Below are 20,359 nucleotides of genomic sequence, written 5' to 3' on the forward strand. Positions count from 1 at the left end.
CGAAATACCTCCGGTTGACGGCATGCTACCGAATGTGCTGATATCTTTAGCATTGAGTTGATGGTGTAAATGCCGCGGCATGGACGAGCGTTCTTGATCTCAGTGGTCTGATGTAGCCTACGCGGGGTTTTGCGCGCTCTTCGTGCGGCAGAATGTATCTTTATGCTCGACCTGATGAGCGTTCGTAATTCTTACGATGACGTGACTGTTAATGAACTTGACCTAACCTAATATAATCCAGTCTCTTCCCTGTAGGCTTATAAATAATGTCTGGAGCGTCAATGAAAGAGCTAAACGTCAATTATAGAAATGATGGCTTTGCGTCGCCGCCACCGTCAAGCACTGGAAAGGCAAGCCGCTGAAGCGCTGAAAGTAGAGGAAGGATCAAACGACACAGTAATGCTATACATCTTATAATGCATATTGCCTATCATTATGTTGTTGATTCTAACGCTACAACCATATTGTCAGGTAAAAGCTTCATGGGTTGAACTGAACTTCAGGAAGAGAGAATGTGTGAAATTTATACCTTGTGGCGAAGGACTACAAAAGTATATTTTACATGTATTCTACGCGCGAATAGAATCTTATGAACTAGAATTGTTTAGGTGCGGATGCGGAAGATTGTTGTCTTCCCATGACCATCTTTACAAAGAGAAGGTACACTTGGATGAACAGAACGTGCGGCCAACAACCGTAACCCTACAAAATGAGCTGAAAGAAGCAAAGGGTGTAATTCGCGAACAAAATGTGTCTAGCTTTATACAAGTCAATGGCGAAGTGGGTATACCTAGCTGTGTATCAACAAGACTACACAAAAACAGGGAAATGCACGACCATGGGTAAGCAGACCTGAGTCATGAATGATTAAGAGTTGTTAAAGTTAAGACAGCTTGTTATTGTGGTTGCGATCGATGCAGACCGGTACGATACATATATAAAATTATCCAACAATCACATGTGACTACATCTGAATCAATAAATGAGCTTAGCCTGCTTGTAAGTTGATACATGTCATTGAAGTCAATTACATATGACAATATCCCTGATTGGAATCTCCGTCCTTTTTTTGAAATAAATCCTGCGTGATAGAAGCTTTTTTCCGCGTGACAGAGTCAACTTTGCGGCGTGACAAGCCAGGTTACTGACTTCAAATGACTGTGTTAAGCCAGTGGCAGGAGATCAGATGGTAATGGTTAGCAACTGGTAAGGTGCAAGTACCAACAGACAGTAATCAACAGATCCTGGCTCGAGGATTAGGTCAAAACATTATATACCACATACCAACTGGAATATAGCATTTGGGGTGGCTGAGAACATTGACTTTTTTTCAATTTTTTTTAATGAAATCAACGACCCGTGGCGGCGTGACCGCGTGCAACTGGCGACCAAGTCGAGGTGATCCTGCGTGCCTTGGACACCGATTCCATACTGGACAATATCAATAACTTAAATTATCTTTTCACAATGGTTGCAGTAAAGTTCCGCAGTTGGTTACAAAGATCATTCTTTTGATTTAGGCTGGTTTTTCAGTGTTTTAGATCGCATTTCTAAGGAATATTAAATGCAGCCCAATATTCAACTTCAGATATTTGAACGATGCGAAATGGAATGCAATTCAACATACTTCCACTTTCCCTACTGACGCATTTGGAACACTGGAATACCAAGGCACTGGAGAGGGTGATAAATCTCAGGTATGAATAAGATAATAATATCCACATAGACTGTGTATATTTTGCAATATTTTCTGGTCTTCTGTTTGCTTAGGGGATATTCACCAGAGATGTTTTTTTTGCAAGCGTTACAATCTATTTGATCACCATGCCAATAGGCTAACCTGGTCCTAAACTTTATATCGTGTGATGTGGTACGTAGGCCTACTTTTCAAAGTTGTTAGAAGGATGATTGCTTTATTATCAAGTTACTCAGTAAATCGGGTAATATTCTTGAAGCGTTTTGACACTTTCAATGCCACGAATTAAATTCTTTCAAGAGAGTCTGGGAGGTACATTTCTTCAATATACAATTGAATAATATATTCATATTAAAATATTTTTGGAGTCAGGGGTAATTGTCAGCAACTGCGTCCATACTTTTTGATCATTCATATTAAAGGGGCACTGCACTCTAAAAATGATGTGGTCTCAAATTGAAGGGCGAAACGAAATAAAAATTTTGGCCGCAGCCGTTTTCTTCAGAACGCCATGGTAATGGAGCTGCAATTTATTGAAATCTCGATAGCAACTTCACGCTCCAGCAGTCACGCAGAGATCGAACTTTATATATTTGTCAGCCAATGCTATAAAGGAAATATTTCGTACCCGCCCTATGTCCTAAAGAAATAGAATACACTAGGCCCGATTTTGACATAAATCTCCTGACTGAACATCTTCCGTTGAACGCGGTATCTAAACCACCTTGGCGAGTACGACATATTTTCTTCATAATATTGGCTGACAACGATATAAAGTTTGATTCAAAAATTTTATTTCGTTTTGCCCTTCAATTTGAGACCACATTTTTAGAGTGCAGTGCCCCTTTTAAGCCTCTATAGAAATATGATATTGGCACAGCATAAGCAATCAAGCATTTTCCAGCACCTGTCATTATTCTGCTTGTTTTTCTGCAAAGCATATGTTATGCATCCGGAAGTAAAATATTATGCTATGCTTGTCATTATGACGAGGTCTACATTGTGGCAGATGTTCTACGCGGATTTACTATAAAACCATAATCATAATTTATATGTCGTATCTAGACTGGTTGATATTTGTGTGTTTAATGGTTGACCAATATATGCTTTATGTAGATAATTGATAAAATCTATCGATTGAATTATGGATTTGATCAAAAGTGTGGAAATAGCATTGATTGTAGTAGTTATCAATCACGATTTATATCAAAATGTCATCTCAATTTCTGATCATAATTCTTAGTGCAAGAATGTTAATTTTTGGCATTTTATGATTCTCAAACAAATTTCTTAGACTGACGGCATGTTTATCTCGTTAATAGCAACCTTTGATGCCATGCCATGCATGAGCATTTGAAGAATTGCGGTATCTGCATTTTTCAGTACATACGATTAGCGCATGACACACCTCCAGACCTTGTATTGCGTTTGCTCACGGAGGAATGGGGTCTTCAGAGGCCAAAGATGGTAATCACTGTGCATGGCGGAGTACATAATTTTCAGTTACAGCCGAAAATGCAGAGGTAGCCTAATCATTGCTCTAATCCCGTGTCAGTGGCTTGATTATATATTATCTCTATTCCAGGATTTTCTGTGACGGATTAATCAAGGCAGCTAAAACCACTGGAGCATGGATTATGCTGTTTGGTCTTAATACAGGTGATTTCATTTCGGCTTTGGGTGTATTAACGAAATTGAGTGTGGTATTTAGTAAAGGCTAATCTTAGATGACATTAATACGGGTACGGCACAGTTGTTGATTACGAAATACAGTAATGACCCAACCACTATGGATATATTATTTCAAAACATACAAGGAATTCTACACTCTTGAGAACGACATGAAATCCCTACCTCCTTATTATAAGGTGAATAGTGAAGTAGGCTACTAAGTATTGGGAACTCCTATAAATTTTTGATGAATAATTTGATAAGCATATAAAATGCCTTTTTCAACAGGTATTGGTTCAATTGTCGGAAACGCTCTGAAAGAGCACAAGGCACAGTCCCGGGGCAAAATCTACAGCATTGGAGTTGCGCCCTGGGGAGTTGTTGCTAATAGAGAGGATCTTGTTGATTCACAGGTCAGTGATGATCGATTAAATTAGACAGATGAATGAATGGAATTACCTGTAGGAATCTGAAAGCGCGATGTTTGTTTGTTTGTACGTATCTCCATGGAAAAGGTTTTTGTAGTTATCTCCCATGGGAGAGAGATAGATGGTGACAGTGTGATTATACTGGACTCTTCAGTATAGCTGTTTATCTTTTGTCAGGCTATCAGTTCCTATCAAACCATGAGTGACCCGTTGAGCAAAGGCGCTGTTCTGAACGCTGCACACTCTCATTTTTTGTTGGTCGATAATGGGACCGAGGGAAAATATGGGACGGAGCTGAAGTTCCGGAGAAAACTGGAAAAGAAAATTTCACTGCAGCCGATCAATCAAAGTACGATATGTCGTACGCTATATGTCGGTTTAATCTAGAAATTTTTGATTAGATTGAATAGTGAGATATTACAAGGTGGTTAGTATCCACTACGAAGTAATAACCTATTTATCACATCAATATTTATGCTGTGTAAACACCATTCAAAATTCGAAATTTGGACTTTCTGTACCTGTGATAGATGACAGTGACACAATGGGATTACCTGACTATTATAATGCAATATTTTAACTACTCCTGTTTTATTGCCATTTATTGACGAAGTGGCAATGCAGTTGGACCAAATTTTTTGTAGTTTTCATAAAGCTAAATTCTTCTGCATTCGTCGTTTATTCCTGTTGGGCGGAATGTGACATTTCCTTGTGAAATGAAACTATCTGCATTCTGCACGGCATTTTATTTTGTAAAAATATTCTAATAATTTAGTGTCAGTTCTGTGCATGCATAGGATGGAGCACTTTTAGTTCAAATCTCAGTGAAATTTACATAATTGTCACTCTGGTTCACAGGGCGCAAACACACTATTGATGTAATATTCAAGTCTATTAGGTGTATGTCATTATGTTATCAATTATAATGAGATGTAGTAGGTGTTAATCACATAATAACAGAGGCATTATGATATTGGATATGTGTAATTGTAAAAATTGACACCATTGACTGATATTTAATAATTCTCCTATTTTAGAACATGGTGGGAAAATTCCTTTGGTGTGTCTTGTGTTAGAGGGCGGCAAGAATATGATCAATGTTGTTTTGGAGAGCGTTCGCCAAAATCCCCCGATCCCCGTCATTGTGGTCGACGGCAGCGGCAGGGCCGCAGACCTCCTTGCGTTTGCTCATCAGTATGCAGAAGACGATGGGTGCGTATCCGTTAATTAGCGCGTAATCGCATATAAAGTCTGCCGGGCCGTTGTGCCCAATGCCTAATTTCCTATGCATAAAAGATGTACAACCATGGCTTAATCGTTACTAAAGGTCAGTCGGTCATTTGAATGTTGACTACTTCTTTTGATTCTACAGTACCGGTAACTATTTCCGTCATTATTAATGGACAGGCATCTATTCTTTCTAATTGGCAAGAGATAATTATTCCCTCAGCTGGAATACAATAATTAACCTTCTTGCTGACTTTGAAATTTTAGACTATTAATCTTCAATGTGAACTCATATGATCAATCTGTTCGATATATATTATGGATTCAGTTAATTTACGTGTTCTGTTTTCATAATGGCAAAACAATACATTGAATTATCAAATTACAATGACCACATACCTTGTAATGCATTATTTGTCTATTTATTTTGTTTTCGAAAATCGATCCATGTTATTGATTGTTCAATTCTGTTTAGCACCATGATGGATGAGCTGCGCGTGCAATTTTTAATGACAATTCAAAATATATTTGCTTGTGAACAAGATCAAGCAAAAATCATTTATCTGACAATCATGGAATGTATCAAAAAAAGAGATCTCGTGAGTAGGACGCATAGTATAGTAGGATTTTGTTGATTGTTACCTGTAACTTCATTGGAACCAGATCACAATATTCCGGTTAGGACAAGGACAAAGTAATCATAATGATTTGGATAACGCTATTCTTACTGCCTCCCTGAAAGGTAAGACTTCCCTTGTATAATATGGATGACATGTAATAGTTGTCTCCTCTAGGGAAAAGAACCTCGGCACCGGATATGCTCAGTCTTGCTTTATCGTGGAATCGAATTGATATTGCGAAGAGTCAAATTTTTGTTTATGGACAACAATGGCCTGTACGTTGGTAATTAATGATGTGTATTACATGTCTTGACGGTGTGTGATACATACTTGACCTTCAAATTGAAAACGTGAATGCGTTCTATTTCATCTATTTAGCACCTTCTGTGTGTTGATTATGCGGAAGGACTTCTGATATCGCAACCTCATTAGTCTTTATATATATTTAGTCATTACGCTAGGTGTGATATTACGGTCATGGATGGTGGTATTGGAAACTTAGTTGTTTACAGTGTTTGAGCCAAGCCCCAATGTCCAAAAGTCTAGTTATTAAGTCTATAGCAATGTCATTATTCTGAGTATCAAGTTCGGTTGTGGTTCTAAACTCTACCCTGAAACAGATATGCCCTACACCTGACTACCCATATGTCACAGTTGACTCTTTTCATAGTGATATTCAACCCTTTATGATATTGCATATTGTCTTCATCTGTCTGCATCGAAAGTGAGAAAGTTGGTCTCTGCACTCTGAATAAGCAGAACTCGAGCTATCAAAGACCATTTATAATTCTTGATTGAAGTTTAACCCCTTGTTCTGCATCTCCCACTAACTACGGGCATATTATTTCCTCCTTGATCTATTCTGAGAGAAAGTCAAAATTTTTTCAGCATGTAAGCATATAATGGTGAAATTTTCTACTATGGAGGAGTGTCTACAAGCTAAACGTGGTTGGTGCTTTTCAGGTTCTATCTCTGGAGCAAGCAATGATGGATGCTTTAATTCAGGACCGCACCGATTTTGTGAAATTACTCATGGAGAATGGAGTCAGCATGCACAAATTTTTGACGATTTCAAGGCTGGAGGAACTGTATAACATTGTGAGCACTTTGTGACCATATAACAGCCTTGACAATTTTCTCAAATTCCTAGTTTTCAGAAACCTAAACAATATTTATTCTTTAACAGAAAAGAATGCCTATCCATCTGCTCTATTTGCTGCAAGACATCCGGAAAAATATCACTTATGGAACCCGTTTCAACCTAGTCGAAATTGGACAGGTATTTCGATTGTCAGCATATCAACGAACTCTATCCACTAGATTTGGTGCTTGATAGCTTTGAATAAACAAAACACTATTAGTAATTGCGGACTGTGTACATTTTGTACCTTTCTATGTTGCAAGTGGCACTTGTGCGCTTCCGATGCCATAACTTTATAATTTCAAAAAGTAACTTGTTTCTAGGTAGTTTAACGAAAATATTTTAAAGACATAGACTCTTATTCTCGTTAATACTGATGTAAGCATATAGCACAGTTGCCTATGTTTGATCCGAGCTACTTGATGAATATGATTAGAGGAAGTCGTTCTATGACAAGTGTATTCAAAGTAGCCAATAAGTGCCAGACTTTGGTTTCACATCGACTTTGTCAAAACTCTGCAATGACAATGATAAGTATGTATACAACTCTGCTTGTTAGTTGCTACCACCAGCGAGTTCGCAGCTCCTTAGTTTACTCATAAAATGAAGACACGTTATGGTTTGTAGTTTTGGATATATTTCCTGCTATGACACAGACTCTTTAGGAAGACATGGTCATGGCAGTTACATCCAACACCCGAATTTCTTCACTGATATAAACCTCTACTTGGCCGGCTGCAGCAGGCTATACATTTGTACTCCCTAATTTATTAAACAAACTTGTGGGATGTCGTATGCTAGCGCAATGCATGCGCTTACACAGCTGCGCTTACACAGCTTTTTAATTGTAATCCAGAAAACCCAGGGTAGGGGGAGTTGTGCTACAAATTTCTTAGTTCTCTGGAGGCTACATCTGATCAATGATTGTATAAATGCCGCGGCACGCTTAAAATAAAATCCATGATTGCATTCAGCTTGTGGAGTCTTTGATGGGTGGCGCTTATCGTTGCAATTACACGAGGAGAAGATTCCGTAATTATTACGCATCTCAAACAAAAACAAGCTTGAAAAAACCGTCCAGCTTCTCGAAGCATTTGCTCCCTGCTAACCTGTCAAAGCATGATGTAAGTAGCTATATTATTGGTGATTTTGCCAACACGTTTACCACTGCTTCATGTCTGGTTTGTATGTCAAGATGTCTTCCTACGGCAATGAGATGAGCACCCTCGGATCGACGAAGAAATGCGAAGCTGAAGCAAAAGAAAGTGTTGTCATGTCGTGCGTCTCGCAGTATCCCTTTCATGAGCTCATGGTGTGGGCAGTACTTATGAAGAGACAAAAGATGGCGCTTTTCATGTGGCAGCATGGTGAAGAAGCTGTTGCTAAGGTAGGAGCTGGAACGGTGTAGCGTAGGTATCTAATTCACGCTCTCTGTCAATCAGTTAGGCTCAAGAAACTGGTCATTAGAATGGAAACCACTTCGTTACATTGTCATGTTTGTTTTGAAATATACAATTGGGGATTCTTGAGGCTGCTTATTGGTATCCTGGGCTGGGATTCTTGAGGCTGCCTATTGGTATCCTTGATTTATAGGATGATTTGGACAGTCAATTCCTAATACCCAGAGTATCTAAAATCTTATTATAATTTAGGACATTCTTTTTGTGTGAATCAGGGTTTCTTTGCAACGAAACCAGAAAACTAGATGCTTTGAATATCTTTATCTCCTATCCCCATATAGAACTGTCTCCTTGCATAGAAAAATTTAGTGTTCTCGTTCATTCGAATTGAAAATGTTGTAAATTATCTTGATATTCCCTTTGCAGTGCGACTTTCAATTTTGAATGCGATTGGATTCAGCTTTTGTATTTCTTATATTTGCTTCTCTACATTAGTGTTTTGCTCGTAGCTTTGCCAACATGTAGACATTACTCATGAATATGGTGTACTTAGATCATTTAAAGTTTGGGTATGTTTACAATGTATAGTATTTAGTCATGTTTCCGTCTATTCTAAGATGGAGTCGAAGAGGTACCATTCTTAGGTACTATTGGTCCTGACATTCAAGTATGAAGCTGAATTTTTCCATAGCGATGTGCTGAGTCTGGTAAACTGTGCAATGATATAGTCATAGTGCATAATTCCTATGACTCAGTTTTACTGGAAAGTAAGTATCAACATCAACTGGAGTCACACTTATGCATATATTTCCTGAATGACCATGGTAGCAATATGCAAGAATCCCTTGGTTTATTCAAAGTTGAATCGCATGTACAACAACAGGTGAATCGTTTTGTCCCAATTATTGTTTGCAGACCTGTGGACGAATAATTATATAATTTGTGATCATACTTGAAATTTCTGCTCCAGGCGCTGGTTGCTGCCAAGTTGTATAAAGCAATGGCTCACGAAGCTGCTGATGATGAATTAGAACTGGAAGAAATGGAGGAATTGAAGAAGTATTCCAGGTAATATGGTCATTTCAATAGGTTTCCGATTTAGTTCTACAACGTGCCCGATTTGCCCAGCGAATTCTGCGACATCGCCACCAAACTGCTGGAAATATGCTACCGAGCCGACACGGACGCCACTCAACATTTGCTGACGTACGAATTGAAGCAGTGGAGCAAGCACACCTGTTTGAGCCTGGCCATTGCCGCGCAACACCGCGACTTCATCGCGCACCCGTGCTGCCAACTTCTTCTCAACGACTTGTGGATGGGCGGGCTCAACGTGCGCAAGAATTCTAGCTTGAAGGTAAGCCGTTTAGGTGATGTAAAATGAGATTTACAGAACACTTAACCGATGCCGCAATTAGGTTGGATTTGTAGGTTAGGGTTCCACACACTGCTCGACACGAAAGCATCGATACCAAAAATGGGATCCTTAATGATTGTGAATCGTGAACAGTGCCTGAGCCGGGAGGCTTGACAAATCCAACAATGTTTATGGTAAATCTGACTCTAAACAGGTGGAAAATCGCGGAATATTTGATGCTGATCAAATTTTAATCGATTGTAATCCCTGTATAATCACTCCCTACCTGAATGATAGTACTGAAGCAGATTTCCCTGTTTACACTCCTTACTCTACTGATTATGATATTAGACTAACTACTCGACAGGTTTCATTATTTAGGCCAAACTAGCCCAAATTTACTTGCGGTTTTACTTACTCGGAAATTGCTACTGCTACTTGCACTCGAGTAGTAATGTCCTGGGTTGTAACCAAGTTACAAGGTTCCGAGTCACAAGTCAATGTCACTTTTATAGTTTTGAAAAGTTGAGTCGTTTTCAATTCAAAACCGAGTCAAGTCCAAGTCACGTAGTAGAGTGTCGAGTCCGAGTTTGAGTGTTTGGACTCGAGTCCGAGTCCAAGTCATTGTGTTGACTGCTCAGTTTCCAGTTCAAGTCTTGAAAAGCCCGCTCTTTATAACTCTGTTTGGTGATATCGAATGGTTCGCATTTACAATATGCCAATTTCCTCACTTTTAGCAGTTTCTGGTCGCATTTTCAAGTACCAGTCTCAATAGACGAAATCCCGATATTGTGGTGGTATTTTGAGAAAATGACTAAAGTCGAGTCATCAGAAAATCGTGACTCAAGTCCCTCGAGTCGAGTCATTACAACCCGGATTTGTATTTCCGCTCGAGTTCCAACCATGACCTCTTGACCGTCCTGATCGCGCTCTCGAATATTTCCAGATCATTCTGGGCATCGTGTTCTTCCCGTCGATCGTCATGCTGCAGTTCAAGTCCCTGGAAGAGCTCAAGCTGATGCCCCAGACTGCGGAGGAGTACATGGACGACAGGAGCGACGTCAGCTCGGTTTCGAGCTCATCATCGTCACTTTCCTCGACATCATCTTCGTCCAGTTCCAGCACGTCCACGAGTTCTTCTTCAGGGCTACAGGCACGACAATGGTTTGGCTAAAAGGTTACACTCTGTGAGCGCCCTTTTTTTCATTCTATCGCAGAGGAAGCCTGAAGTTGTTGGTCGGGGCGTGAGCGGTTGGGATGATCCAGATCGACTACCCAAAGACGGTTACTTGCAGCTCATGCTGCAGCACAAGCAGTTGTCCGTCGGGAAAAAGTTCTACGAGTTCTATAACGCTCCCATTACAAAGTTCTGGTTTCACACGATATCGTTCAATGCTTTCTTGCTCACCTTTACTTACGTTATTTTGGTGAGTATCTCTGTCTGATGTATTTGGTAATGGCTGGCAAGGATTTCTCGTTGTTTTCTAGGTTAAGATGGAGTCCGCGCCTTCTGTTCCTGAATGGTTCATTGTGTCTTACGTGTTCACTATGTTTTTGGAGAAGGTTTGTTTTGAATGCTTAGTTCAAATTTTATAGAATTACAAATTGGCTTATGTGCTTGATGATTAATCATGTCTGTGCTCAATGTCAGCACGATATTCATATTGAAATAAACCCTAATATTTTCGACGCACGCCGGTCCGGGCTGTCGTTGTGAGTGGCAGTGCATTCTTTCATTTGTGTGCCTTGGAGTCAACATTCATCAAAATACACGAACCTAGTTTGTGCCAACAAGACGAGCACATGCATAATCTAAAAATAGTACCTTGAGATTAAGCCATCTGTTTGCCTCGGTTATTCAAATTTTCGTGCCTGTAACGTCGTATTTGGCGATGCAATTCTTGGTATACAATGTTCTTTTCCATTCTCAACTAATCGCAGACTATTCCCCCTAACAACCGTCAGCTTAAAATATTTGGGTGTATTTTAATATGAATATACTATTCAATATTGAAGCTTGGTATCTCCAAGAGTGTCCTACAATTCACATATGTCTTTGCAGTTAAGAGAAATCGGAGCTTCTGAGCCGAGTGGTGTGTACAAGAAGATGAAACTGTGGTTGGGGCAATTCTGGCATTTCGTTGACATGACTTTGATCCTGTTATTTTTCGCTGGCTTTGCTTTGCGTATGAGTCAAGACAGCCAACTTTTGAGCATCGGGAGAACTTTCTACAGCGTTGATGTATCCTTATGGTATATCAGGTTGCTGAATATATTCAGGTAGGAATAAGGAGATGTCGTACGGGTGCTTGTCTGCATTACTTGAGTAATACTTTCGCTTTATCACCTGATGAAGGAGCAGAGCTCCGAAAGCTCGTGTAACTATAATAAAGTAATATTCATACAAGTGGACGTTAAACAGGGTGTGGAAGCTATCAAGGTCTCATGTTTATATATACCGTCTGCTATCGGCACAACAACGTATTTGAGTAATACAGTAGAATATGCTGATAGTTCTATCAAACTTAGTACGAATAGAACATATAAACGAATATAACAAAACCTATAGTACAATAGAGTTATGTGGTTAGGGAAATAACTAGAAGTATCTCGGTGATACCGCTCGCAAACCTGTTGTGGGTATGGTCATTAACCATTGTTCTAAATTATCATTCTATGGCATTGTACTTTAATTGTCTCATGCTACAGCTATGCCTTTCGTCTTCCAGTGTCAGCAAGTTTCTCGGGCCCTACGTCACAATGGTTGGGAAAATGATGGTTGATTTGGCAACGTTCATTATCCTTCTAGCCGTTGTACTTGTTAGTTTCGGCATTACACGACAGGTACTACTACCACAATTGCTGGTAACTATTGTAATTCAGTGATTTCCTTCATATTTGTTTTTGGAAGGCTATACTTCATCCGAACGAATCGCCCAGCTGGATGTTACTGAAGAATGTGGTTTTGGAGCCGTATTTCATGTTGTACGGGGAGGTTTATGCTACGACCATTGACCGTAAGTCTAGTGCTAAGAATGTAGGTTTTCTAGTGATCTGGTTGATTCTAGGACTAGGTATGTGTTTGAAAATTGTTGAATTCAACTCACAATGTCAGTCTATGATTTCAACGCAATTCTGAGTAGCAACGTTCTTTTGACTTTGTGATGTATCAGATGTATCATATTGCCAACGGGGTGTACTCTGGCCTTTACGTCGACCATATAGGACCCTGTAGCCCCCCCAACCTGTGACCCCCAACCATCCTGCTAAACTTACGGTTCTGATAACATTGTCGATTTAATGCTTCGGAAATGAAGTGTGGGTTGTTTCGTTAATTTCAGCCTGCAGCGAGGATAACGAAGATGCGTTATGCGTCGTCGGTTCTTGGATTGTGCCTACAGCCATGACGCTCTACCTCCTAGTAGCTAATATACTGCTGCTGAACATGCTGATTGCCGTATTCAAGTAGGTTACGACGATAACGATGCATCGGAAATTTGAATGTCATCCGGGTTCTTTGCTCATTTAGCAACACTTTCACCAAAGTTAAAAACATTTCTGACAAGATCTGGAAGTTTCACCGTTACGGGATGATCGTGGAGTACGAGTTTCGGCCCATGCTGCCGCCGCCCTTAATTGTGCTCAATTACGTTCCGATGATGTTCCGGCAGTTTTTCAAGAAGCGAAAGAACGCGATATTCAATTCGGACAGGGGACTCAGTGTGTTCAATTTTGTTATTTACTTCTATATATCTTTTCTGACGATTGTTTAAATTCTTTAGAGCTCTTTCTGGACGACGACGACGTTGAAAAGCTTCACGATTTCGAGGAGGACTGTTTGGACGACCTGTTCCGGAGGAAAGTTCGCGACGTGCAAAACAAGGACTCCGGGGCCAATTTTCAGCTTATGTCTTCCAACTGGTTGGAGAGATTCAACGATTACGCCAACGAGTCTGCCGAAGTGAACGCGGTCATCACGTCGCAATTGCAATCTCTGGAGGAACGGCTTGAAGCTTTGGAAGAGTCGAACCGCAAGGTGGTGTCGATATTCGTTATCGTTTGTGTGACAGTGTCGGAGATTTATATTCTGCAGATCATACGTATGCTGCCGAGTTTCTCTGGGTCTACGGCGCGTAACAGCAATCATTCCAATTCCGAGCCAACGTCTGATGAAGCTGGTAGGAATGAAATCACGTTATTGTGCTATTGGGAGTTATATATATAATGCATGTTGTATAATATTGCTATTACAATTGAATAACATATCCATATGGAAATAAACCCGACTGATGCTAGTCGGGGGCAATCGTCTGCAACGAGTAAACATTTCTAAAGAACTGTGTGTATAAACTAGAGTTACCATACATCCTCTTTTAAGAGGATTTGTCCTCTTTTTTTTTTACTTTTTGAAAGTGTCCTCTGGGACGCCTGAATTTGTCCTCTTTTTGAGAATTTTGGTTGAATGTACGTGGAAATTGGACTGAGATATAGGAAATCAGCGGCCAAGCAACTCTGCGACGTGATTTCCCGGACTTGAGCCAGAAAAATGACCTTTTTTTCTAGTCAACCGATCGCAAAGTCGGAAAAATTTACCGTTTTTCCCGGATTTTACTCCAGTATTGTAACGTAGTATTGTAATTTCATCCGCCCTGCACATACTTGTCTGGTCTACTCTCTCACTGATCCAAGCCATGGCAAACTTTTCAGCTTGTTGATGTTATATCTGTCAGATTTAGGGTGCATGAAAAATCGAATGAGATTCCGTCTCGGCCGCATACGTCAGGATTCGGAAATGAGTACGTTCAGTGACTGGAACCCGTCAAACGGTATCCTTCAAAGGTAGAGCGTTAACCGTATTGAAATTTTAGACTTTTACGAGGCACATTTATGTTTCTCAGGCTGAAAAGCGTAACCGCGAAAAGGCGGGAACGCCACGCTTCTGAGCATCATTCTAAGGACACCAGCACTTATGATCATACAATACGTAAAACAAGCTCTACAGGTAAATTTTGTCAATGCTGATTGCACATTGTACAATGTACATGTACAATGGTACATCCACTTTTCGCAGGCAATTTGAGAGGCTCGAAGCAAAATCTCGCCACCGAAGGCCGTAGTACGACGACGCTAGCCACCGTTTCGAGTCATACGGCATGCAGTCTACGTACGCTGAGCAGATTGTTTATAGACCCTGAAGAAAAGGCCATGTCATGTCAGGTATGCGTGAATCATAGTTTAACTGAACTGTGAAAGCAGGTGTTACACTTGCTTATGCTGAACTTGCCACAGATTTTTCAAGATTTTGGCCACGAACCCCAAAATATTTACGAATTTATATTATGTAACGAGACGTATGGGTGTCATAAAGGATAAAGGAATTTATTATTTCATTTCACTTCAATGGGCATTCGTGAATCGTAACCAGGAGTCCACTACATTTAAGAGATTCACTTTTTTGCTTTGATTCAGGACTTGCAATCCACGAAAGGAAACAAGATACGGGAACATCGCGGATGTCGTTTGGACGACGTTGCTGTGTCTGGGAGTGAATTTTTCCCGTCCGATTTTGTCGATGAAAATACGCCGGGAGAAATCAGGTTGGTGATCCCACAGATTGCATCTGAGGCCTTGCCGTTTTTTATTTTTTTTTGTAAGCTGTTGTGTTTTCTTTCAACTGGCGCCTGCGGATATCTTGTCGGTATGATTTTGCTGCAAAGGTTGTCAAAGTAGTCGTCGTTGGTGCTCCTGTAGAAGTAGATTGTTAATTTATACTCGAGTGCAGGTAGGAATGTTTCCAAGACATGTCGATGCTACTGAGAGTAGAAAAGGATGATTTTCAGTTTGCTCTCAGAGATGGTCAATGTAGTCAACGTTGGTGCTCGTGTAGAAGTAGATGTAGTGATTTCCAAGTAAGTCATTATGCAAGTAATAAGGCCTAGTTTTTGCTGGAAAACTGTTTAGAAGTGGTCTAAAATCAGAACCACTTTAGTAAGCAGTGCAAGTAGGCAAAACATACTTGTGTACACACCTGTCTACATGTAACTGCTCTTTCAAGGCACAATCCGTCTTCCATCGGGAAACAGCAATGCACCAGCATGAACTACAACAGCGACACTTCCACGTCGAGTGGGAGTGAAACTGAAGTGTCGACAGTTTCACGCAGAAAACCGTTTGTGCAGCGATCCGCGAAACGCAGACGGGCCGCTTCAGATCTGCCCTCCTTGCTGATCAATAGTCAGAAGAGTTCGTTTGATTATGACGTCGATTCTAACCAATTGACGCCGATTCAGGACGAAAGTCCCCTGTCGACAAGGATACAACGAAAGTTTACAAGAGGTGATACTCAAGGATGTTAGGGTGTAATTAAAAAAAGAATTAGCGGTTAACGTTTTTCCATTTCACCCAATTTCATAAGCCTGGCATCGGGAGATTCCGATAAAGCTGCGTGTTATCTTTGCTTTTTGAGATATCACTATTTCAATATTTGCTTCATCAGCAATCTACAATTGTATTGAGAATTTTGAGATACTTACAAGCTTAATTTAAGATATAATGTCGGTGTCGGATCTGCAACCATATGTTCATGTACTCAAGCTTGACAATTATAAACAAATGACCGTATTTTTAGAATGTCCTGTTAGAATCTTTGTTCACTAATATTTTAAACCAACTGGGCAAATTTCTCTTTTCTTGAAAACCATACTGAATTTCAGTACTCATCTGAACTAGAACTGTTTAGGCTGGTAATATTTCGTTTTCTAAATTGTCAATTTTGCTGAAATTATATTCCAGGTCACAACTCCTTTCCTTTACTCAATTTGGCATTGGAAAGCTCTGTGGATAAAATTGCTATGGAGTCATCTACACGAAAAGCTCATACCCCCGTCGGTACAATTAGCAATTCTTTTAAAAGTGAGTAGGGTATTGTAATTGAAGTCGGTCTGGAAAATTATTGCTAGTAACCGGGAATATTGGTATTTTTCAGACTCTGCTTTTGCCAGAAGCCAGACACCTTTGTCTCTAGTGTCACCGGTTGGGTTTTCGATGAATCAGTCCCAATACAAAAGTGTAACCGACTGTATTGACACGTCAAAATGGCATGATGTGAATACTGCAACTACGCGGCCGCCTTCGACCCCGTTTGAAAACTGGTGGAACAAGGTATTGTCTTCTTTAAATGATCATAATTGTCATACTGCTCTTGGTGTCACATTGCAAGTGATTGTTTTCTTCAATACTTTGATTATCCTCCAATGATAGAAGACTTATTGACCACTGAGATATGCAGCACATTTCATATTCATAATGACATTCTGCGATCATTCACTATATCCCAGGGGTGGGCAAACTTTTGAGCTCGCGGGCCGCATTCAACATCTGAATCCATTCGCGGGCCGCACTATATAAAATTGGGACTATAAACCAAAACGCAATATTGGTATTTGATTATATAGTGAGGACACGGAGATAATATATATGCTTATTTACAACAATCCACACATTGCTTTGATGATATCGTACAAGACTCAGAAACAGTGGCGAGATTTCATAGGCTGGTCGGCCTCAATAACCAATTTGTCAAAACTATAGCGATGAAAGTCGATTGTCTCGATTCTTAAAACAGGATTGAAAGTTAAATCTCAGAGCAGCGATCTGTTCAAAGATTTACTAATTCAACTTTTGGTTCAGTTCCAGGACACACAATGCTGACAGCATCATAACCATGTTAGCTTCAAACACGCTACTACTATGTGTAGATAAAATATAAATATCCTAATTCTATGCATACATACAACGAATCTACCTAAGACACGCGCGAATCGTTTGTATAAGCACATCACTGACATAATTAAAACTGGAGTGGCCAATCTGAAATCACACTCGTGATTCGAATTATGTCAATCTCGTTTAGGATTTCTGTCATGTTTAGCAGATGAAACCTTTCAAACTATGTGGGCTGATGGTTTGATGGCATGGAAGATTACGACTGTGGATGAGAGATTTTTAAATATGAAATTCAGACTAAATAATTCTGAATAGGATGTAAATCGCACGAAGCGCGAAAAAAATTTTCAGTTAAGCTCAGCTTCGGGCCCCTGACTTAGAATTATCATGGTGAAATAGGTTAAGAAAAAGTTTAATCAAGTGTCTGCTTTAATCCGATATTTAGTACGCATTTTATCAATATTTTTAATAAGTTTCTTTATACTCTCGCGGGCCGCACAGAACAGTGTGGCGGCTCGCGGGCCGTAGTTTGCCCACCCCTGATATATCCAATCGCTTCACAATCTTCTTCAAATTGTGAAATTTACGAAAGTTACTTGAACCATGAAAATATGATGGCCATATTGTAGAATCTGGGTATTATATATGTTCTAGTTCCCTCACTTGCCCAGGCCAGTTTTGTACCTGCCAAGTTCAGTAATCCCCTGATTTCAAATATTCCCCGATTTACATCTGTTATCGCAGTAACTTCACGATATTACGTCGATTGAACCCCACCTACTTTTAATTGCCATTGGCTGAAAATGTAGTAACCAGGCAGTTTTTATATTTACCCTCACAGGCTCACTGAATGAGGGACAATAACTGGCCAAGTTTGACTTCCTCGATCTCTTAAATTGCGTAATATTCAGCCATTTGTGACATATTCATATTTTCGACGAACAGCCTCCGAATTTCATGTCAAGCCAGCCATCGAAACAGCAAGCAATACAGGAACGGCTATCACACGACGAATGGGATGGGGAAATGTGCGTTTCTTGCATTTTGTTTACGTTTTGTGACGAGTCTTGATCAGTTTCATCTTGCCAGAACCGAGTCCTCCAAACCTCGGAAAGCGAAACGACACCGCCGGACAAGTGCGATGTCCAACAACAGTTCGTCTTCCATGAAATCAATGTCTTCCGCACTGGGACAATCCGGGCCGCGTAAACATAGACACAGAAGGAAAAAGAGGAAAAATCCAAAAGCGGCCACTGAAGTATGATGATGCGTTAGTGAATGTGAAATCACGTGGTGATAGAAACTCGAAACGACTGACTATTTCCACGACTTTACAGGGATGTGATTGGAAATGCGAGTGAACGGAGGTGTTTCGAGTAGTTGCAACGCTTGTAGCGCAGTAATATTCTAATTCAGTGCAAGTAGATATAGACCTTAGTTAACCTCTCGCAGTCTGTGAATTATGTCTGTCAAGAGTTGACTAGCCACGTGTGAATGCGCTTCTAGAAAATGAGGCAAAATAGTGTTAGCATTATGTAGATTGATTTATATAGTTCATGGGTTAATGTTCTGGCAGCTCAGTCGGCTCTAACTTGCTGTATTATTTATCTGAACCAGCTGGGAATTTTGGAAGAGACAACGCACCCTTCTCTGAGATTGCCTACTACTACTACTGATGCTGTGTTTGCCGTATCGCCTACCACTTCCAACGCGTCTTCTACGCGAGACTTGAATATCAACAACAGCAGTAACTTCAATCCACCACCGCCAGAAAAGTACGTAGAGGCAATAATCAAACTCTCACGCGATTGCAGTTTTTAAACGATTACGATTTTTACTAGTTACTCGATCTTTTTACCTCAGTTGGATGTAGGCTTTCTGATGCTATTTAGCAACGCGATGACTAGTTTTACTACATATTCTCTGCTGAAAATTTTGATTACTGTACGTGAAACCAGGCTATCTGACAGTCATCGAGCATGCCCAGCACATTCAAGTCAAAATGCAAACAAGTTCTACTGAATCAATACCAGTTAGCCCTCTGGTTTACCAGACCACGACCTGACATATCTATCTCGCCTTCCGACACATGCCACCTTTTTTTGTCAACTGTCCTTTTATATTGTCCTCTTCTACTTTTCATTCAGTGTGCATGCCTCCTTTTTTACATCGCCTAGGCCAGGTGGGTGTCTGATTTCTTAAAATCGTTTCGACACCTTATCTTTCATTGTATCGCAGTCTTGCGGTTTATTGAAATGATGAAATTGTTGAATTGAAACTCTCCTGACCTTGTTGTGGGTGTAACTGGGATAAGTAAGTCTAAATATAATGAGGTATATTATAAATGTCCTAAATCCTGTTACTTCTTTTCAGCGCTAAATGTGATGATCAGGAATCTTTTTTTGCACGCTACGCATCAATACTCGAGAAGAACCAGCGAGGTCGAGAGAGTGAGGCTCCAAACTTCGTTCATGATAACCCAGAGGGCCAACCTTTACTTGATACACGGATTTGATGCTTGCTTCGCTTGCAATGATACTCTCAAGACCTCAAAACTAGTTCATGCCTCAAGTCGATGAATATCGATCACCATGTATATAGGTTTCCGTCATAGCTGCCGTCTGTAAATATCACCCGAACCTTGCATTATCACACTGCCACTGAAAGTGTGCTGTAGATCTTCCACTATTTAAAGTATTGTGATGATGATTTTATTGTAGTGATGTGTCAGTATGCTTCCTATACTTGAACACGGTTGTATTTTTCCAAAGGGAAGTGGAGTCTTGTGTTATTCTTTATACAGTATTGCTGAGTGTCTGGTTAACGACTGAATATTTATGTGTCTGTTCATGAATTCACTGTCATTTTACTTCTCGCTGCCTACAACTGATCATTTGTTAATGTACTTGTCTGGTACTTGAATGTCAATTACGCTTTGTCCTGTTTGAACTGGCACTGTTTAAAGGCTTGAATACACATACACATACTTGTGAGGAAAGTGAGGCTGATTAAACGTGGCTGGTGAAGACTTAATGCAAAGGTGTGCAACCTCTGGTAGTGAGAATGTATGCAGCAGGTAGCTCTGGATGAAAAC

General features: G+C 40.2%; 1 protein-coding gene across 2 annotated transcripts; it reads left to right on the plus strand.

Moving 5' to 3' along the window:
• Positions 1 to 59: 59 nt before the first annotated feature.
• On the plus strand, positions 60 to 20,263 carry LOC145445937 (transient receptor potential cation channel subfamily M member 3-like). 2 transcript variants are annotated; one of them, XM_080324093.1, is made up of 39 exons: positions 63 to 396; positions 472 to 551; positions 609 to 842; positions 1,589 to 1,697; positions 3,080 to 3,219; positions 3,282 to 3,355; positions 3,656 to 3,780; positions 3,973 to 4,144; positions 4,833 to 5,007; positions 5,498 to 5,621; positions 5,686 to 5,764; positions 5,817 to 5,917; positions 6,606 to 6,740; positions 6,829 to 6,921; positions 7,758 to 7,907; positions 7,979 to 8,170; positions 9,154 to 9,251; positions 9,312 to 9,540; positions 10,487 to 10,693; positions 10,758 to 10,967; positions 11,029 to 11,103; positions 11,603 to 11,820; positions 12,270 to 12,384; positions 12,452 to 12,557; positions 12,882 to 13,005; positions 13,070 to 13,260; positions 13,323 to 13,576; positions 13,634 to 13,718; positions 14,271 to 14,379; positions 14,439 to 14,542; positions 14,612 to 14,757; positions 15,010 to 15,137; positions 15,596 to 15,876; positions 16,333 to 16,452; positions 16,526 to 16,701; positions 18,211 to 18,293; positions 18,355 to 18,523; positions 18,883 to 19,040; positions 19,639 to 20,263. In XM_080324093.1, exons 1-39 carry the CDS (start codon positions 310 to 312, stop codon positions 19,778 to 19,780), a joined length of 5,598 nt encoding a protein of 1,865 aa, XP_080180219.1. In that variant the 5' UTR covers positions 63 to 309; the 3' UTR covers positions 19,781 to 20,263. The 2 variants fall into 2 exon arrangements, 1 of the variants encoding a protein (XP_080180219.1); XR_013917151.1 differs by lacking the exon at positions 19,639 to 20,263 and having other exon boundaries at positions 60 to 396; positions 18,355 to 18,632; positions 18,883 to 19,023.
• The last annotated feature ends 96 nt before the right edge of the window (positions 20,264 to 20,359 follow it).

The sequence above is a fragment of the Botryllus schlosseri genome, chromosome 9 (genome assembly GCF_051294905.1).
Source record: "Botryllus schlosseri isolate E-star chromosome 9, Bs_hap1, whole genome shotgun sequence".
Taxonomy (NCBI): Eukaryota; Metazoa; Chordata; class Ascidiacea; order Stolidobranchia; family Styelidae; genus Botryllus; species Botryllus schlosseri.

What these genes read in the sequence shown, in the direction of transcription:
- LOC145445937 (XM_080324093.1), top strand. Translation starts at nt 310, where the DNA reads ATGATGGCTTTGCGTCGCCGCCACCGTCAAGCACTGGAAAGGCAAGCC. An exon ending in GAGAGGGTGATAAATCTCAG is followed by an intron (nt 1,698 to 3,079) that starts GTATGAATAAGA and finishes TGCATTTTTCAG; the next exon opens with TACATACGATTAGCGCATGA. An exon ending in AATCCACCACCGCCAGAAAA is followed by an intron (nt 19,041 to 19,638) that starts GTACGTAGAGGC and finishes ACTTCTTTTCAG; the next exon opens with CGCTAAATGTGATGATCAGG.